General features: G+C 43.4%; 1 protein-coding gene across 2 annotated transcripts in view; it reads right to left on the reverse strand.

Moving 5' to 3' along the window:
* VWDE (von Willebrand factor D and EGF domains) overlaps positions 1-19,160 on the reverse strand; it is a 137,525-nt gene that overhangs the window by 40,615 nt on the left and 77,750 nt on the right. For both annotated transcript variants that reach the window (XM_073582119.1, XM_073582118.1), the window contains exons 9-16: positions 18,961-19,034; positions 18,052-18,325; positions 12,346-12,554; positions 5,990-6,924; positions 5,773-5,909; positions 4,878-5,033; positions 4,335-4,439; positions 3,503-3,617 (exon numbers count right to left, since the gene is read on the reverse strand). In XM_073582119.1, the coding sequence (XP_073438220.1) occupies positions 3,503-3,617; positions 4,335-4,439; positions 4,878-5,033; positions 5,773-5,909; positions 5,990-6,924; positions 12,346-12,554; positions 18,052-18,325; positions 18,961-19,034 (2,005 nt within the window). The remainder of the gene's footprint in view (positions 1-3,502; positions 3,618-4,334; positions 4,440-4,877; positions 5,034-5,772; positions 5,910-5,989; positions 6,925-12,345; positions 12,555-18,051; positions 18,326-18,960; positions 19,035-19,160) is intronic.

Consider the following 19,160-nt stretch of genomic DNA (forward strand, 5'->3'; position numbering starts at 1 on the left):
AAGGATCAGGAGAAAGGAAGAGAAGGATCAGGAGAAAGGAAGAGAAGGCATCAGGAGAAAGGAAGAGAGGCATCAGGAGAAAGGAAGAGAGGCATCAGGAGAAAGGAAGAGAGGGATCAGGAGAAAGGAAGAGAGGGATCAGGAGAAAGGAAGAGAGGGATCAGGAGAAAGGAAGAGAGGGATCAGGAGAAAGGAAGAGAAGGCATCAGGAGAAAGGAAGAGAGGCATCAGGAGAAAGGAAGAGAGGCATCAGGAGAAAGGAAGAGAGGCATCAGGAGAAAGGAAGAGAAGGATCAGGAGAAAGGAAGAGAAGGATCAGAAGAAAGGAAGAGAGGGATCAGGAGAAAGGAAGAGAGGGATCAGGAGAAAGGAAGAGAGGCATCAGGAGAAAGGAAGAGAGGGATCAGGAGAAAGGAAGAGAAGGATCAGGAGAAAGGAAGAGACGGATCAGGAGAAAGGAAGAGAGTAAGAAAGTGATCAGGAGAAAGGAAGAGAGGGATCAGGAGAAAGGAAGAGAAGGATCAGGAGAAAGGAAGAGAGGGATCAGGAGAAAGGAAGAGAGGCATCAGGAGAAAGGAAGAGAAGGATCAGGAGAAAGGAAGAGAGGGATCAGGAGAAAGGAAGAGAGGGATCAGGAGAAAGGAAGAGAAGGCATCAGGAGAAAGGAAGAGAGGCATCAGGAGAAAGGAAGAGAGGGATCAGGAGAAAGGAAGAGAGGGATCAGGAGAAAGGAAGAGAGGCATCAGGAGAAAGGAAGAGAAGGATCAGGAGAAAGGAAGAGAAGGATCAGGAGAAAGGAAGAGAAGGATCAGGAGAAAGGAAGAGAAGGATCAGGAGAAAGGAAGAGAAGGCATCAGGAGAAAGGAAGAGAGGCATCAGGAGAAAGGAAGAGAGGCATCAGGAGAAAGGAAGAGAGGGATCAGGAGAAAGGAAGAGAGGGATCAGGAGAAAGGAAGAGAGGGATCAGGAGAAAGGAAGAGAGGGATCAGGAGAAAGGAAGAGAAGGCATCAGGAGAAAGGAAGAGAGGCATCAGGAGAAAGGAAGAGAGGCATCAGGAAAAAGGAAGAGAGGCATCAGGAGAAAGGAAGAGAAGGATCAGGAGAAAGGAAGAGAAGGATCAGAAGAAAGGAAGAGAGGGATCAGGAGAAAGGAAGAGAGGGATCAGGAGAAAGGAAGAGAGGCATCAGGAGAAAGGAAGAGAGGCATCAGGAGAAAGGAAGAGAGGGATCAGGAGAAAGGAAGAGAAGGATCAGGAGAAAGGAAGAGACGGATCAGGAGAAAGGAAGAGAGTAAGAAAGTGATCAGGAGAAAGGAAGAGAGGGATCAGGAGAAAGGAAGAGAAGGATCAGGAGAAAGGAAGAGAGGGATCAGGAGAAAGGAAGAGAGGGATCAGGAGAAAGGAAGAGAGGCATCAGGAGAAAGGAAGAGAGGCATCAGGAGAAAGGAAGAGAGGCATCAGGAGAAAGGAAGAGAGGCATCAGGAGAAAGGAAGAGAGGGATCAGGAGAAAGGAAGAGAGGGATCAGGAGAAAGGAAGAGAGGGATCAGGAGAAAGGAAGAGAGGCATCAGGAGAAAGGAAGAGAGGCATCAGGAGAAAGGAAGAGATGGATCAGGAGACAGGAAGAGATGGATCAGGAGACAGGAAGAGATGGATCAGGAGAAAGGAAGAGAGTAAGAGAGTGATCAGGAGAAAGGAAGAGAGGGATCAGGAGAAAGAAAGAGAGGGATCAGGAGACAGGAAGAGAGGGATCAGGAGACAGGAAGAGAGGCATCAGGAGAAAGGAAGAGAGGCATCAGGAGAAAGGAAGAGAGGGATCAGGAGAAAGGAAGAGAGGGATCAGGAGAAAGGAAGAGAGGGATCAGGAGAAAGGAAGAGAGGGATCAGGAGAAAGGAAGAGAGGCATCAGGAGAAAGGAATAGAGGCATCAGGAGACAGGAAGAGAGGCATCAGGAGAAAGGAAGAGAGCGATCAGGAGACAGGAAGAGATGGATCAGGAGAAAGGAAGAGAGTAAGAGAGTGATCAGGAGAAAGGAAGAGAGGGATCAGGAGAAAGAAAGAGAGGGATCAGGAGACAGGAAGAGAGGCATCAGGAGAAAGGAAGAGAGGCATCAGGAGAAAGGAAGAGAGGGATCAGGAGACAGGAAGAGAGTGATCAGGAGACAGGGAGAGAGGGATCAGGAGACGAAAATAGAACAATCAAGGAGACAGTAAGAGAGTGATCAACAGAATGGATGAGAGGGACTAGGGCGGCAGGATCAGGGGGACTTGGGAGGCCAGATGGAAAGACCAGGGAGGCACGATGAGAGGGAATATTTAGAAAGGATGAAAGAGATTAGGAATGCAGGATGAGAAGAACCAGGGAGGCACGATGAGTGATATGGGGATGTAGAAAAATGACCAAGATAATAACATTTCATTTTTTTGACCACACTTAACTGCTGATGGTGGTCAGGAGGCTGGATACCTCGAAGACAGGGGTTTAGTAAAGCAGAAGAAGATGATTGGAATCAGGAAGAGGGATCTGGAGATAAGTAGAAAGTATCTGTAAGGCAGGAAGAGAAGGAATGAGAGATAAGAGGAAGGGATCTGCAAGGCAGGAAGAGAGTGATCAGTAGAAAGAAAGAGAGGGATCAGGAGAAAGGAAGAGAGGGGTCAGGAGAAAGGAAGAGAGGGGTCAGGAGAAAAGAAGAGAGGGATCAGGAGACAGGAAGAGAGGCATCAGGAGAAAGGAAGAGAGGGATCAGGAGTCAGGAAGAGAGGGATCAGGAGAAAGGAAAAGAGGGATCAGGAGACAGTAAGAGAGGGATCGGGAGAGAGGAAGAGAGTAAGAGAGTGATCAGGAGAAAGGAAGACAGGGATCAAGAGACAGGGAGAGAGGGATCAGGAGACAGGAAGAGAAGGATCAGGGGGGATAGGGAGGCCAGATGAGAAAGACCAGGAAGGCAGGATGAGAGGGAATATTTAGAAAGGATGAAAGAGATTAGGGATGCAGGATGAGAAGGACCAGGGAGGCACGATGAGCGATATGGGGATGTAGAAAAATGACCAAGATAATAACATTTCCTTTTTTTTGACCACACTTAACTGCTGATAGCGGTCAGTCATTGGGAAGAGTGGTACCCTTAAAAGTTTTGCTATATGGGGCCTTGTGGTAACCCGTCACTACTCTGGATGCTTTCATCATCTATGTATCAAAGCAATTAAAATATATATTTTTATTCAGACCATGATGCTTTATATGAAAGATCCACTGTGAGACTTGGAGGTCTGCATCACCCCTTACTGCTATGTGGATGGGGATTGTCCATCTGATGTGTATGTGTCAGGTTTCCAGACTGTCCTACATGAGGAGCAGCGGTTTTGGTTTGGGGGTTTGCAGACACCTATTAATCATGTCATGTCAGAATGCCAGTCAGTCATTAATTTCTGACGAAAGGGAACACTTAATAATATTCACTTGTCCCTTTTATAGGCTGGACAGTAAATGAAGGGAGTCTTACGTTCAGCGATGGACCAGGTGAGCTTGGAGATGCTTGGGTTGCAGAGTAAACATGGACTAGTCGGGTTTGTGTCTCCTTCAGCATAGCAGAGTCCATCAATGTTACACGTCTTCTCCTACAAAGAATTAAAAATAATTTTACGGTGATGATGGAGTTGTAAGTGGTTGGTGAGTAAGAATTTTGTTAGTATCTGTTGCAACATCAGTGGGAAATATCCACTGACTAGGGTCCGGCGACATCAGGGGAACGGGGTGGTCAACATTCTTACTTTTATTTTCTCAGCCTATTCTAAGCCTTTTGTTAAACAAAAACTAAATCATTAATCTTTTACTAGACAAACAGTTCCTTTAAAGGGAATGTAGTGTAATCAGATATTGACACACAATCTCTTTTTCCCTAACCTACTTTTATTTTGATGCAAATTGAATTTCTCAGAAAAATTCCTGCAAGTCTGGTGAATGCAAATTTTGGAAATTCTTCCAACTTAAATTAATTTCTATGAGAAGCTGAGCATGTGCAGTAACTAGTCGTTGATGCATGCATTGGCTCCACTGACTATACTTGAACCCATGGAAGTCAATGAGAATAGACCGGAACTACAACCTGACTGCATCAGCTTTACTGGAATTTTCCTCAACGGCTAAAGATATTTTTTCATTTAGCAAAAGCCTATTAATTATAATAAGAACTGTGTAATACTCCCTCCAACCTGCGGAGGCACTGTTGAAAAATTAAACATTGATCTTTGGGAATCCAGTTGCGGAAGACCGTGGGATCAGCTTATTGTCTAACAACAGTAGCTTATCCAACAAGGATTCCAGCTGCACCTTACCTTTAATGAACACAGACCTTCTGACAAGGGATCGCAGGTCTGGCAGGTTCCATCATATAATGTCATCGACTTAAAGTTACTAAAGACCTCGCCATCATTTGACACCTGTAGAGAACAGAGCGGAATGTAAATTACTGATCAATGACGGGAGGATTGCTGGTTTATAGCTGAAGGCCGTGTATTATATGGGTATTTTAGTCTGATCGGTTATTGTGAGTCAGTCCAAAATTGTCCATATTGGACATCATATATTTTAAGAAATCTAACAGTAAAGTCCCATACTTCATGAAAGTAACACTATAAAGTGACTTACATCTTGATAATATTAATAACGCCATATAGTGCTATACAATATAATAAGAATAATAATACTGCAATACAGTGATATACACCATGATAGCATCATACAGCATTCTAATGGTAATGCAATACACAGCTGTACATTATTATACTGATAACGCCATACAGTGCCCAGAATAGCCCCGTTACCATATTACTCCTATCTTTTTTCCCCTCTCCTGCCTCTACAGCGGCATTACATACCCTAACTCTCCACCGCGCGATGGGCTTCTCATCGACTGGATCCATGCCGCCCGTATGGGCGACATCTCCAGGAATCTGGCAGTCCACAGCTCTGGGGTTCCCGAATATGGCATCTGTAACTACTGGCTCCAGAAGGATCCATCTGCCTCCACTATACTGGGAGCATGGGAACAAGGGAAGCAGAGAAAGCAGCTTAGTTAAAAAGTACACAGGGGGCGCTACTGTGCGGAATAGGACTGGAGTCACTAGAAAGTTCAAAATAAGTAACAATAACATGAACTTAATAAACATCTCCCTTACTGATCTGATATTGACTGTAAATTACATTATTATGTCTTATATTCCAGAACAGTCAAACCCAAAGCTGCACTGAAAATTCTAATAGAATAGAGAGTGCAGCTCCGGGGTCTCAGGATCAGTAATGTAATGTATGTACACAGTGACTGTACCAGCAGAATAGTGAGTGCAGCTCTGGAGTATAATACAGGATCAGTACAGGATCAGTAATGTAATGTATGTACACAGTGACTGCACCAGCAGAATAGTGAGTGCAGCTCTGGAGTATAATACAGGATCAGTACAGGATCAGTAATGTAATGTATGTACACAGTGACTGTACCAGCAGAATAGTGAGTGCAGCTCTGGAGTATAATACAGGATCAGTACAGGATCAGTAATGTAATGTATGTACACAGTGACTGCACCAGCAGAATAGTGAGTGCAGCTCTGGAGTATAATACAGGATCAGTACAGGATCAGTAATGTAATGTATGTACACAGTGACTGCACCAGCAGAATAGTGAGTGCAGCTCTGGAGTATAATACAGAACGTGATATGAGATATCATAATGTCACAAGTCACTAGCTTGAAGTAAAAGTCCCATAATCGACATACCTGTTGCTTTGTGAATTCACATTTTAGACTCTCCGCCTCTTTGAATCCCAGACCAAACACACTTACAGACATGCAGTCGTACTTTCGAACGTCACAAAGTCCAAAATTTTCAAGCTCTGAAATTTCGGGCACCTGGTCTTTACAAGAACAACAAGAGAATGAGTGCGGGATACATTGTCAGGGAGCATCAGAATGAACACCCAATGACCAGACTTACCAGACAAAATGCTACAGTCATAAGAGCTAAACCCCTCGAAGCAGGCGCAGCCCCATTCCATGCAATGCCCATTGGAGCTACAGTGGTTGGGACATCTCAGCTCTAAGACGATCTTCTCTAAGGGGATATGGATGTTCTTTGCTTGGTTGTGTTTTAAGTCCAGTAGTTTTCTTTCACATTCATTCTCCAGGAGGGGTAACCCGGCCTCGGTCCATCCTAGGTCATCCTTCAATAATATATCAGTAATACACATGTCAATCACATCCATGAGAGGTTTCTCCAAGAATACGGCGCATAGTTTCCCGATACTGGAATTAAAAACTGCCTGCTGGCAAACTGCTGAAGCGTATGAATGAGTCAACCCTGATGGAGTAGGCCAAGAAGGCAGGAGCTCAGGAGACGTATATGTTGAGTGATCCTCAGGAAAAAAGTAGCTGAATCCTTCCAAGTCCGATTGGCTAAGACTTTGATAAGGGAACGTTGAGAGGTCTTCGTAATAATTTTGACGTTTAGCCCGGTTCTTAGAAACATTCTCTATGCTTGGGTTCCTTTTGCTTCCCATGTGTTGGGGTGGCCTCCTTGAGATGACATTTCTTCTAGATATGTTCTTCAAGGCTACGGGGTTGGTTGGTTCCATTGATGAATCATCATATTCTTGGAGACTGTCCACCGAGCGCTTCTGTAGATCTCGAGTGGTATCGGTTGAGAACACGTACTCATTAGTGACGTCCAAGACTGGTATTAATGTAGGAAACCTTACAGTTTCCTTGCCGGTGCAGACAGTGAGACCTTCTGCTGAATTGCTCAGTGTATTTGGTGATTGCTGTGGTCGGTTTGTCTCTGTGATAGACGCACAAACACAATACTTAGTTTTCTCGATGTTTTGGGGAACTGAAGATGGGATTTTATCGAATAAACTTTCTCCTGCGGGAATCCTGAAGAAACAAGAAAATACATAAAATGTATGATTTCTGATGTTTGAGGGTCTATTGAAGAGCAAACATAGAAATATCCAGCTCCACGAAAATCCCCAAATTTTCTTTATTGGTGTGAATAGAAAACACTCCAGTTGGTGAAAAGCCTTGGTGGTAAAGTGTTATCTAACAACATGGCATTTTACTTCACCGTCTGGAGTGTTTTCTATGCACACCAATAAAGAAAAGCTATTTTTGTAATCATTTAATTCCAAGGCAAGGACGCTTCCTTTGCTCTGGATCTACAAACAGTGCATGTGGGTGAGCTGGACTCTATCTTTCCCTCTATTGAAGGGCACTTCAATACAGAGTGATCTTTAATAAGGTAACTATCTACATACATAACGTTATGTAGTGATCCTAACTTATACTCCAGAGCTGCACTCACTATTCTGCTGGTGCAGTCACTGTGTACATACATTACATGACTGATCCTGAGTTACATCCTGTATTATACCCCAGAGCTGCACTCACTATTCTGCTGGTGGAGTCACTGTGTACATACAATACATTACTGATCCTGAGTTACATCCTGTATTATACCCCAGAGCTGCACTCACTATTCTGCTGCTGCAGTCACTGTGTACATACATTACTGATCCTGAGTTACATCCTGTATTATACCCCAAAGCTGCACTCACTATTCTGCTGGTGCAGTCACTGTGTACATACATTACATTACTGACCCTGAGTTACATCCTGTATTATACCCCAGAGCTGCACTCCCTATTCTGCTGGTGCAGTCACAGTGTACACACATTACATTACTGATCCTGAGTTGCATCCTGTATTATACCCCAGAGCTGCACTCCCTATTCTGCTGGTGCAGTCACAGTGTACATACATTACATGACTGATCCTGAGTTGCATCCTGTATTATACCCCAGAGCTGCACTCCCTATTCTGCTGGTGCAGTCACTGTGTACATACAATACATTACTGATCCTGAGTTACATCCTGTATTATACCCCAGAGCTGCACTCACTATTCTGCTGGTGCAGTCACTGTGTACATACATTACATTACTGACCCTGAGTTACATCCTGTATTATACCCCAGAGCTGCACTCCCTATTCTGCTGGTGCAGTCACAGTGTACACACATTACATTACTGACCCTGAGTTACATCCTGTATTATACCCCAGAGCTGCACTCCCTATTCTGCTGGTGCAGTCACAGTGTACATACATTACATGACTGATCCTGAGTTGCATCCTGTATTATACCCCAGAGCTGCACTCCCTATTCTGCTGGTGCAGTCACTGTGTACATACAATACATTACTGATCCTGAGTTACATCCTGTATTATACCCCAGAGCTGTGCTCACTATTCTGCTAGTGCAGTCACTGTGTACATACATTACATTACTGATCCTGAGTTACATACTGTATTATACCCCAGAGCTGTGCTCACTATTCTGCTGGTGCAGTCACTGTGTACATACATTACATTACTGATCCTGAGTTACATACTGTATTATACTCCAGAGCTGCATTCACTTTTCTGCTGGTGCAGTCACTGTGTACATACATTACAGTTCATTACTGATCCTGAGTTACATCCTGTATTATACCCCAGAGCTGCATTCACTTTTCTGCTGGTGCAGTCACTGTGTACATACATTGCATGACTGATCCTGAGTTACATCCTGTATTACACCCCAGAGCTGCATTCACTATTCTGCTGGTGCAGTCACTGTGTACATACATTACATTACTGATCCTGAGTTACATACTGTATTATACTCCAGAGATGCACTCACAATTCTGCTGGTGCAGTCACTGTGTACATACATTACATTACTGATCGTGAGTTACATCCTGTATTATACTCCAGAGCTGCACTCACTATTCTGCTGGTGCAGTCACTGTGTGGAAACTTTACTTTACTGATCCTGTACTGATCCTGAGTTACATCGTGTATTATACCCCAGAATTGCTTTCACTATTCTGCTGGTGCAGTCACTATGTACATATATTACATTACTGACCCTGTACTGATCCTGAGTTACATCCTGTATTATACTCGAGAGCTGCACTCATTATTCTGCTGATGGAGTCACTGTATACATACATTACATTACTGATCCTGAGTTACATCCTGTATTATACTCCAGAGCTGCACTCACTATTCTGCTGGTGCAGTCACAGTGCACATACATTACATTACTGATCCTGAGTTACATCCTGTATTATACTCCAGAGCTGCACTCACTATTCTGCTGGTGCAGTCACAGTGCACATACATTACATTACTGATCCTGAGTTTCATCCTGTATTATACTCCAGAGCTGCACTCACTATTCTGCTGGTGCAGTCACTGTATACATACATTACATTACTGATCCTGAGTTACATCCTGTATTATACTCCAGAGCTGCACTCACTATTCTGCTGGTGCAGTCACAGTGCACATACATTACATTACTGATCCTGAGTTTCATCCTGTATTATACTCCAGAGCTGCACTCACTATTCTGCTGGTGCAGTCACTGTGTACATACAGTTGTGCTCAAAAGTTTACATACTCCAGCAGAATTTTTGCCTTCTTGGCCTTTTTTCAGAGAATATGAATGATTATACCAAAACTTTTTCTCCCATCATGGTTAGTGGTTGGGTGAAGCCATTTATTGTCAAACTACTGTGTTTTCTCTTTTTAAATCATAATGACAACCCAAAACATCCAAATGACCCTGATCAAAAGTTCACATACCTCATTTCTTAGTACCGTGTATTGCCCCCTCTAACATCAATGACAGCTTGAAGTCTTTTGTGGTAGTTGTGGATGAGGTTCTTTATTTTCTCAGGGGGTAAAGCTGCCCACTCTTCTTGGGGAAAAAGCCTCCAGTTCCTGTAAATTCCTGGGCTGTCTAGCATGAACTGCACTCTTGAGATCTCCCCAGATTGGCTCAATGATATTGAGGTCAGGAGATTGAGGTGGCCACCCAAGAACCTTCACTTTGTTCTGCTGTAGTCAATGACAGGTTGACTTGGCCTTGTGTTTTGGATTGTTGTCATGTTGGAACGTCCAAGTACGTCCCATGCGCAGCTTCCAGATTGAGGATTGCAAATTTGCCTCCAGTATTTGCTGATAACGTGCTGCATCCATCTTTCCTTCAACTTTGACCAAGTTTCCTGTGCCTTTGAGATGTGTGAGTTACAAAAACATCAGCAATCCACCTCCAAGTTTTACAGTAGGAATGGTGTTCATTTCATCATAGGCCTTGTTGACCTCTCTCCAAATGTAGCGTTTATGGTTGTGGCCAAAAAGTTCAATTTTGGTCTCATCACTCCAAATTACCTTGTTCCTGAGGTTTTGAGGCTTGTCTCTGTGCTGTTTTGCGTATTGTAGGCGAGATACTTTGTGGCATTTGTGCAGTAATGGCTTTCTTCTGGCGACTTAACCAGGCAGCTCATTTTTCTTCAAGTGCCTCCTTATTGTGAATATTGAAACAGCCACACCACTAGTTTTCAGAGAGTCCGGTATTTCAGCTGATATTATTTGTTGGTTTTTCTCTGGATCCCGAACAATTTTCCTGTCAGTTGTGGACAAAATTTTTGTTGGTCTACCTGACCGTGGTTTTGTTTTTACAGACCCCCTGATTTTCCATTTGTTAATCACAGTTTGAACACTGCTGACTGGCATTATCGATTCCTTGGATCTCTTTTTGTATCCCTTTCCTGTTTTATACAGTTCTACTACCTTTTCCCGTAGATCTGTTGACAATTCTTTTGCTTTCCCCATGACTCACAATCCAGAAACGTCAGTGGCTGGATGAAAGATGCAAGAGTCTGTCTGGATCCCAGAAACTCACTCAGCTTTTATGCACGCACACTGATTACAAGCAAACAGGTCACAGGTGAGGATGTTACCTTTAGTAGCCATTCAAACCCATTTGTGTCAACTTCTGTGCATGTTATCAGGCCAAAATCAACAGGGTATGTGAACTTTTGATCAGGGCATTTGGATGTTTTGGATGTCATTATGATTTAAAAAGAGAAAACACGGTAGTTTGCCAAAGAAATGGCTTCACCCAACCACTAACCATGAGTGGAGAAAAAGTTTTGGAGTTATAATTCATATTATTTGAAAAAAAGGCCAAGAAAGCGAATATTCTACAGAGGTATGTAAACTTTTGAGCAAAAATGTACATTACTGTTCCTGAGTTACATCCTGTATTATACCCCAGAGCTGCACTCACTATTCTGCTGGTGCAGTCACTGTGTGCATACATTACATTTCTGATCCCGAGTTACATCCTGTATTATACCCCAGAGCGGCACTCACTATTCTGCTGGTGCAGTCACTGTGTACATACATTACATTTCTGATCCCGAGTTACATCCTGTATTATACCCCAGAGCGGCACTCACTATTCTGCTGGTGCAGTCACTGTGTGCATACATTACATTACTGATCCTGAGTTACATCCTGTATTATACTCCAGAGCAGCACTCACTATTCTGCTGGTGCAGTCACTGTGTACATACATTACATTTCTGATCCCGAGTTACATCCTGTATTATACCCCAGAGCGGCACTCACTATTCTGCTGGTGCAGTCACTGTGTACATACATTACTGATCCTGAGTTACATCCTGTATTATACCCCAGAGCTGCACTCACTATTCTGCTGGTGCAGTCACTGTGTACATACATTACTGATCCTGAGTTACATCCTGTATTATACCTCAGCTGAACTCACTATTCTGCTGGTGCAGTCACTGTGTACATACATTACATTACTGATCCTGCGCTACATCCTGTATTATACTCCAGAGCTGCACTCACTATTCTGCTGGTGCAGTCACTGTGTACATACATTACATTACTGATCCTGAGTTACATCCTGTATTATACCCCAGAGCTGCACTCACTATTCTGCTGGTGCAGTCACTGTGCACATACATTACATTACTGATCCTGAGTTACATCCTGTATTATACTCCAGAGCTGCACTCACTATTCTGCTGGTGCAGTCACTGTGCACATACATTACATTACTGATCATGAGTTACATCCTGTATTATACCCCAGAGCTGCACTCACTATTCTGCTGGTGCAGTCACTGTGCACATACATTACATTACTGATCCTGAGTTACATCCTGTATTATACTCCATAGCTGCACTCACTATTCTGCTGGTGCAGTCACTGTGCACATACATTACTGATCCTGTACTGACTGAGTTACACTGTATACTGTACTTCAGAGCAGCACTCACTATATGGAGTTGGGTGAGATGACTGTTGTTTTCCGGCTATTGACCTGTCCTTAGTCAGACATGTGTGACCAGTGCCACATGTGACTTGGTGAGAGTGGCCTGTGGCGTTGGCCCATAGACACTAATATAACCATTTACACCTAATAAACTCTTACTTCCACTCATTGATGAAATAAAGGCGCCCGTGTGATGTCTCCTCCAGCTGAATCCCTCTTTTATCATGAAAATCATTGTTTGCATTTCCATCGAACGTCCCACAAAGTCCCAGCGTGTTCTTCAAGTCCATGGTGGCCGCCCTGAGTGTCAGACTCATCCCCCAGTCACTCACATCGGCCCGGATGAAAGCTCCAGATGAGAACGAAATCTACAACCAAGAATGAAAAAGTAGATTTTATCCTTTCATTTTATACATGAAGAGAAGGGGATGCGGGAAAAGGCACGGGAAGTTATATGGGGCGAGAGAGGACGTTCCAGAGCATTGGTGCAGCATGAGAGAAGTGCTGAGTGCCAAAACACAGAGCCAGGAGCTTCAGTGGGGAGCTGGTGTGAAACCTGATACTGTATTTAATTTTTATAGTGTTTGATCATTTGGGGATGACTTTTACGAAAGTGGAATATCCATTTAATAAAGTCAGGAATAAACATCCAGGCCTCCGATACATCCGGGAGGTATCACCAGAATTCTGCTGTACACCCCATAAAGTATCATATTTTTGCTCAATTTGAACTTGGGAAAAAATGTTGCAATTTTTGGAGTTTTTACAAAGTCCCGTCCAGCTTCAACATTTAGAAAGTGTGCAGAGCTGTTGTGGTGAGACGTGATGGAGTAAAGCCCGCCCGAGAAATTCATCATAATTTTATACCACAAAAATGGTGCAAATCATGCCAGAAATGTTCACTACCCTCTGTCTGGAGTTACATTTATGACGGAGGCACATAAGTCGAATTCATTAAGAGGTGCACACCCATGAGTCCCTTCATTAAGGCTGGCATGTGAAGATTCAGTCTAAAGGAATCGGGGTGCTCAGAGTATTGAGGCAGCACAAAAAACGGTCCTGTGTCTGCGAGGGGAGGTTAGGAGGGATCAGAGAAGTTACGGAATATTTTTGGATGAGGCTTAGAGGGGCTGTCCAGGTTTGACCATTACTCTTTGTGACCACAGACTTGTGAATTCTCACAACTCAAGGTCCACAAACATAGGGGAAGCATGAAGTTCTGTCTGAAGGGAGTTTGTGTTAGGAGTAATTTTGGTAGGTCGAGGATTAAAATTCCAGAAGATTGGGGCAACTTGAAAGAAGTTCTGGGTTTATGAGTGGAGATCAGAGAGCTGGGGAGCAGAGGGGTAAGTAATAGGACTTTTGATTTAGTGCTACTTTTAAGGTCTTCACCAAGAGGGCGTTGTCCATAGAGTAATTGTGCCCAGCAGCCTAATTACACGCCCCCTAGTATCCTGTGAAGAACGTCCTCAGAGTATCCTCTAAAGAACATAATAAGCAACTCATTGTGTGAACTAAATAAAAGGGCCCATATTTTTCAAATAGAAAAAAAGCTGAATACTCTGTCAGGATTCTCCTATGCTGGGAGCAGGCAGTCACGTGACCATAAGTATGCGACATGCTTACTCCTGGCCACATTCTGACTAGACGTGTGTGGCCAAGTGCATTGGGTGAGGCCGTGCATGTCTAGTCGGAATGTGGCTGGCACGATGCATATAGTCTCGCCACTAACATCGGAGAATCTTGGCAGCGTGCACTGAGGATTCACATGACCACAGACACAAGGGGTGGCTGCTAGTTTTCTGGACAACCCCTGTAACATTTCTCGTAGAGCACACTATTCATGTTTTCTCCTGATCTCAAGCCTTCTTGTGAAATTAAAGGCATCTAGGTGCTCAGGACTCTACAGACTTCTGTGGATTCTTTATTCCAGCCCAGTACATGTTTTTGGGGGAGCTGTGTTGGAGCCTTGTTTTTCTTTTTTCTTCCCATGTAACACATTGTAATCAATTGCAACCTGCCCCATTACCAATCCCCTAAACATCCTTGACCAGAGGAACATGACTCCTGCACACTGCGAACAGATGGATCATTTCAGGCATCATTTCATACAACTTATCTGGCCTGGAAAGATAAATGTATGACTCAAGCCGTCCCGTATCCAGTATTACCGCACAACAGCATTACATTATTGGCAGGGAACGGCGCGCACTTTCCAGACAATGGCTGTACAGTATTGCAAGGCGAAAGCTGAGACCAGACCTTCTCCTATGTGACTCCCATACATTTCCTACAATGTAAATATCAGAATCGCTTTGGCCTCTTTGAGCAATTTCCAATGAGTATCTTTACTGCGACCATCTGAAAACATCTGGCAAAGTGGATTCATACTTTCCCACAGGCCATTGAGTTAACCCCTTAATCGATGGAAGCCACAAATCACATTTCTAAGTCTTAATGTTCCCAACAGCCATAAGATTGGTAATAAATCACGTAACTGTTCTCAGGCCAATAGGGTTCAAGGGAAAGTGATCACAGAATCTAGGACCCATAAGGGGCCAAATGGGTGATAATAGTTTACATGGACCTTACATCATTTTTTTGGGGGGCAGTTGGATTTCTAACACACAGGGTTAATTTTCTAGCTTTGATTGACAGCTGATGACTTCACAGATCAATAGTCTCATTGTGATTCAATAAATATTATTTTCTAGATTCCAGAATATGGATAGAAATAATGCTTAATATGCCTGGAAAACTCCTGCGTGTCTCGTGATGAGATACTTTAATGGAGAAGAGTTTGGGCTTTTGCAGGATCAAGTTAGGGAAAGTCTAACTAGTGAGGAGCGAAGTCCATAAACATAGGAGCAGCCTGAGAGAAGGAAAGTCTAACTGGTGAGGAGCAAAGTCCAAAAACATAGGAGCAGCCTGAGAGAAGGAAAGTCTAACTGGTGAGGAGCAAAGTCCATGAACATAGGAGCAGCCTGAGAGAAGGAAAGTCTAACTGGTGAGGAGCAAAGTCCATAAACATAGGAGCAGCCTGAGAGAAGGAAAGTCTAACTGGTGAGGAGCAAAGTCCATAAACATAGGGGCAGCCTGAGAGAAGGACAGTCTAACTGGTGAGGAGCAAAGTCCATAAACATAGGAGCAGCCTGAGAGAAGGAAAGTCTAACTGGTGAGGAGCAAAGTCCATGAACATAGGGGCAGCCTGAGAGAAGGAAAGTCTAACTGGTGAGGAGCAAAGTCCATAAACATAGGAGCAGCCTGAGAGAAGGAAAGTCTAACTGGTGAGGAGCAAATTCCATAAACATAAGGGAAGCCTGAGAGAAGGAAAGTCTAACTGGTGAGGAGCAGAGTCCATAAACATAGGGGCAGCCTGAGAGAAGGACAGTCTAACTGGTGAGGAGCAAAGTCCATAAACATAGGGGCAACCTGAGAGAAGGAAAGTCTAACTGGTGAGGAGCAAAGTCCATAAACATAGGGGCAACCTGAGAGAAGGAAAGACTAACTGGTGAGGAGCAAAGTCCATAAACATAAGGGAAGCCTGAGAGAAGGAAAGTCTAACTGGTGAGGAGCAGAGTCCATAAACATAGGGGCAGCCTGAGAGAAGGACAGTCTAACAGGTGAGGAGCAAAGTCCAAAAACATAGGAGCAGCTTGAGAGAAGGAAAGTCTAACTGGTGAGGAGCAAAGTCCATAAACATAGGGGCAACCTGAGAGAAGGAAAGACTAACTGGTGAGGAGCAAAGTCCATAAACATAAGGGAAGCCTGAGAGAAGGAAAGTCTAACTGGTGAGGAGCAGAGTCCATAAACATAGGGGCAGCCTGAGAGAAGGACAGTCTAACAGGTGAGGAGCAAAGTCCATAAACATAGGGGCAGCCTGAGAGAAGGAAAGTCTAACTGGTGAGGAGCAAATTCCATAAACATAAGGGAAGCCTGAGAGAAGGAAAGACTAACTGGTGAGGAACAGAGTCCATAAACATAGGAGCATCCTAAAAGAAGTTCTGTCTAGAAACAGATTGTGTTACATGCAATTTAGGAAGGGAAAGGAAAAAAATTGCAGATGATCGGGGCAACTTGAAAAAAGTTCTGTATTTATGGGCAAAGATAAAAAAAAATGCAGGAAGCAAAGATATAAATCGGGAAGGGGGAACAAATTTCACCTGGACTGGATGGAGTAAAAAATCTAGTTAAAATAAGAGTTTTGAGGGATGGTGTCAGCAATTTAAAAATGGTGGCACTAAGGGGTAAAGAAGGAAATTCTACAGGATTTGGGCAGCTTGAAAGAAGTTCTATGTGTGTAAAAGGAAATTTTTAAGTGATGACCAGTTTCGCTCTTACTTTATTTTTGCTGCTCCCAGAGTATTCTATTGTTTTTTTTTCTTAAAATCGGTCATGTTGTTTAGTTTTACATAGCGCTAATTTATGTGGTCTTTACTAAGCGTGTATTGATCACAGGGTAATTGTGCTCAGTATCCTAAAGACACGCCCCTGAGGATCCTGTGAGCAACGTCCTCAGAGAATCCTCTAAAGAACAAATTTAGTGAACCATATGATGACTTTTCAAAAAGAAAAAATCTCAAGGAATCAGCAGGAATAAAGTAGGAGAAATAGTTGGTCTCTGGCTTGATTGTAAGGAGTAGAAAGTTCTGGAGGAGTAGGGATTTTAAAGGATAATGTTTCACAATAAATATAGTTGGAGTAAGGAAAAAAACTTCTACAGTTTAGGGGCAGCCGGGAATATGTTCTTCCTGTGTAAATGAGAGATGATTTGGACAGATGAAGACAAGAAAGGTAGATGATAGGAGAAGATTTCACTAGTCTGAATCTGTCAACCACAGAAGGTAAAAGTATTGGGGATTTGGAGGACTCAACAGGTGGAAATCAAGAATTAGGAAGGAAATTTTAGAGCATTGGGGAAATTTGGAAGATTTTGAGAAATGAGGAGCAGAAAGGTTATAATTCCTTAATATGGATCATGGAATGAAGCTGACTGGAAGGAGACACAGATTAGATATTAGAAAAAAACTTTTTGACAGTTAGAGTGATCAATTAGTGGAACAGGCTGCCACGAGAGCTGGTGAGTTCTCCTTCAATGGAAGCCTTCACACAGAGGCTGGACAGACATCTGTCTGGGATGATTTAGTGAATCACACAGGGGTTTTAGGAAATGGTGAAAGAGTTTAAAGGTAGAATCTCTTTTAAGGGGGAGAAATTAAGTTCTAGAATTCCGGGGAAGATTGAGAGAAGCTGTTTTTGTGAGATAGGAGTTTATGAGAAAGGTCAGAGTATTTTTATTGTTGCCTCTAGGGGACTAAGACTTTTGAACAGTTTCAAGCGATAGGTTAAACACTTCCATGGTTGGCCGAGTCTTATAGGGTGAAGTCCTGGGTACAAAGAAGATAAAAGGAGGAGCAGGGAGGTTAGGGGGATAGTTGTGGCTTAAAGGGTCACATGTATGGGCACAGGGGCAAAGTTTATGGGGCACAGAGTAAAAGGCTCATGGGAAGTCAGAAAGAAAGGGATAATTAGAGGAGTCCTCCGACAGTATCCTGATTGTGGAGGTGGTGGACGGCCATGATATAGGTAGTGTCGACAGTATCCTGATTGTGGAGGTAGTGGACGGCCATGATATAGGTAGTGTCAACAGTATCCTGATTGTGGAGGTAGTGGACGGCCATGATATAGGTAGTGTCAACAGTATCCTGATTGTGGAGGTGGTGGACGGCCATGATATAGGTAGTGTCAACAGTATCCTGATTGTGGAGGTGGTGGACGCCATGATATAGGTAGTGTAAATCTGATATTAATCATTTTGCCACCAGTAACTTTCCGGCTGTGCATTTTATTTTCTAGGGCACCAACCGTCATCTTTCTCCCGTGATAAGACTCGGTAATCCTGAAGTTGGGTTCTGATGATTCCTGAGTCTTGACAGCCAGGTGAGGCTGGGACTCGTGGAGCTGCCCGCTGCACATGTCAAACGTGATAATATCTCCCTCTTCTTTGGCTACAAAGCCACAGTTACACGACGCTGGGTGGTCGACACTTCCGCAGTCCCACTGACGAACGTGAACTTCAAAATCACGAGATGCACTTTTATACAGCACAAAGGTCCCGGTGTTAAAATTATCGTAAAATCTGCAAAAGAGAAATGCATATTGTAGCCTGTCCAGCTCCTGCAGCTCCGTTCTTGTCCAATTTTTGCACCCAATCTTTATCAATGATTTTTCTTGCAGGAAATGTTGTAAAACAATAACTCAATCGTTAGCCAACTGTCAAATCCTTCGGGACAAGTCTGGGAGTATCTGATGCCCTATGCTGCGATGACATCACATGACCGCTGCAGCCCATCATCGGCATCATGCTATCATCAGCACAAGAGCCAGTGATTGGCTGCAGTAGTCAATGGGTATTTGACATCAAAGCGGACTTTAAAAAGCAGCAGCTCTGGATATGATTAACTCACAAGGTGGACCCTTCACTGTTTTTCCCTGCAGAGCAGCGCTCCCACCCCCCCGCTGAACTGCATTTCTTACACTCAGGGTCCACAATGCATTAATGGCCTTAAAGGGATTTTACAACTTTAATTTTTCTAAATCTTCAGTTGGTTCTGTAACGAATGTCAGTATAGCCGACATACATACAGACAAGGGCCATGACCCATTCACAACATTGGGTGCGGGTGCACGGGATGCATTACTAGAGCCAGTGCGGTAGGTCATCTGTCAATCACAAAAATCACACAAACACAACAGAAACATATAACATATTACCTGCCATCGAATGTGATGATATGGGGGTCAGTGAAAGAATAGCAGTACGCCGTAGAAATGTCCTTCACTGTAATCTAAATGCAAAATAAAAAAAGAGCTGAAATACAGCTTATATTAGTTGGGTTCCTCTTTTCCTGATGTAAAGATCAAAATGATCTGCAAAAAGATTAAATAAAATTATAAATTTCCAGTTTTCTGCA

Source organism: Dendrobates tinctorius, unplaced genomic scaffold (genome assembly GCF_039654945.1).
Source record: "Dendrobates tinctorius isolate UK_male_01 unplaced genomic scaffold, ASM3965494v1 ptg000070l, whole genome shotgun sequence".
Classification (NCBI taxonomy): Eukaryota; Metazoa; Chordata; class Amphibia; order Anura; family Dendrobatidae; genus Dendrobates; species Dendrobates tinctorius.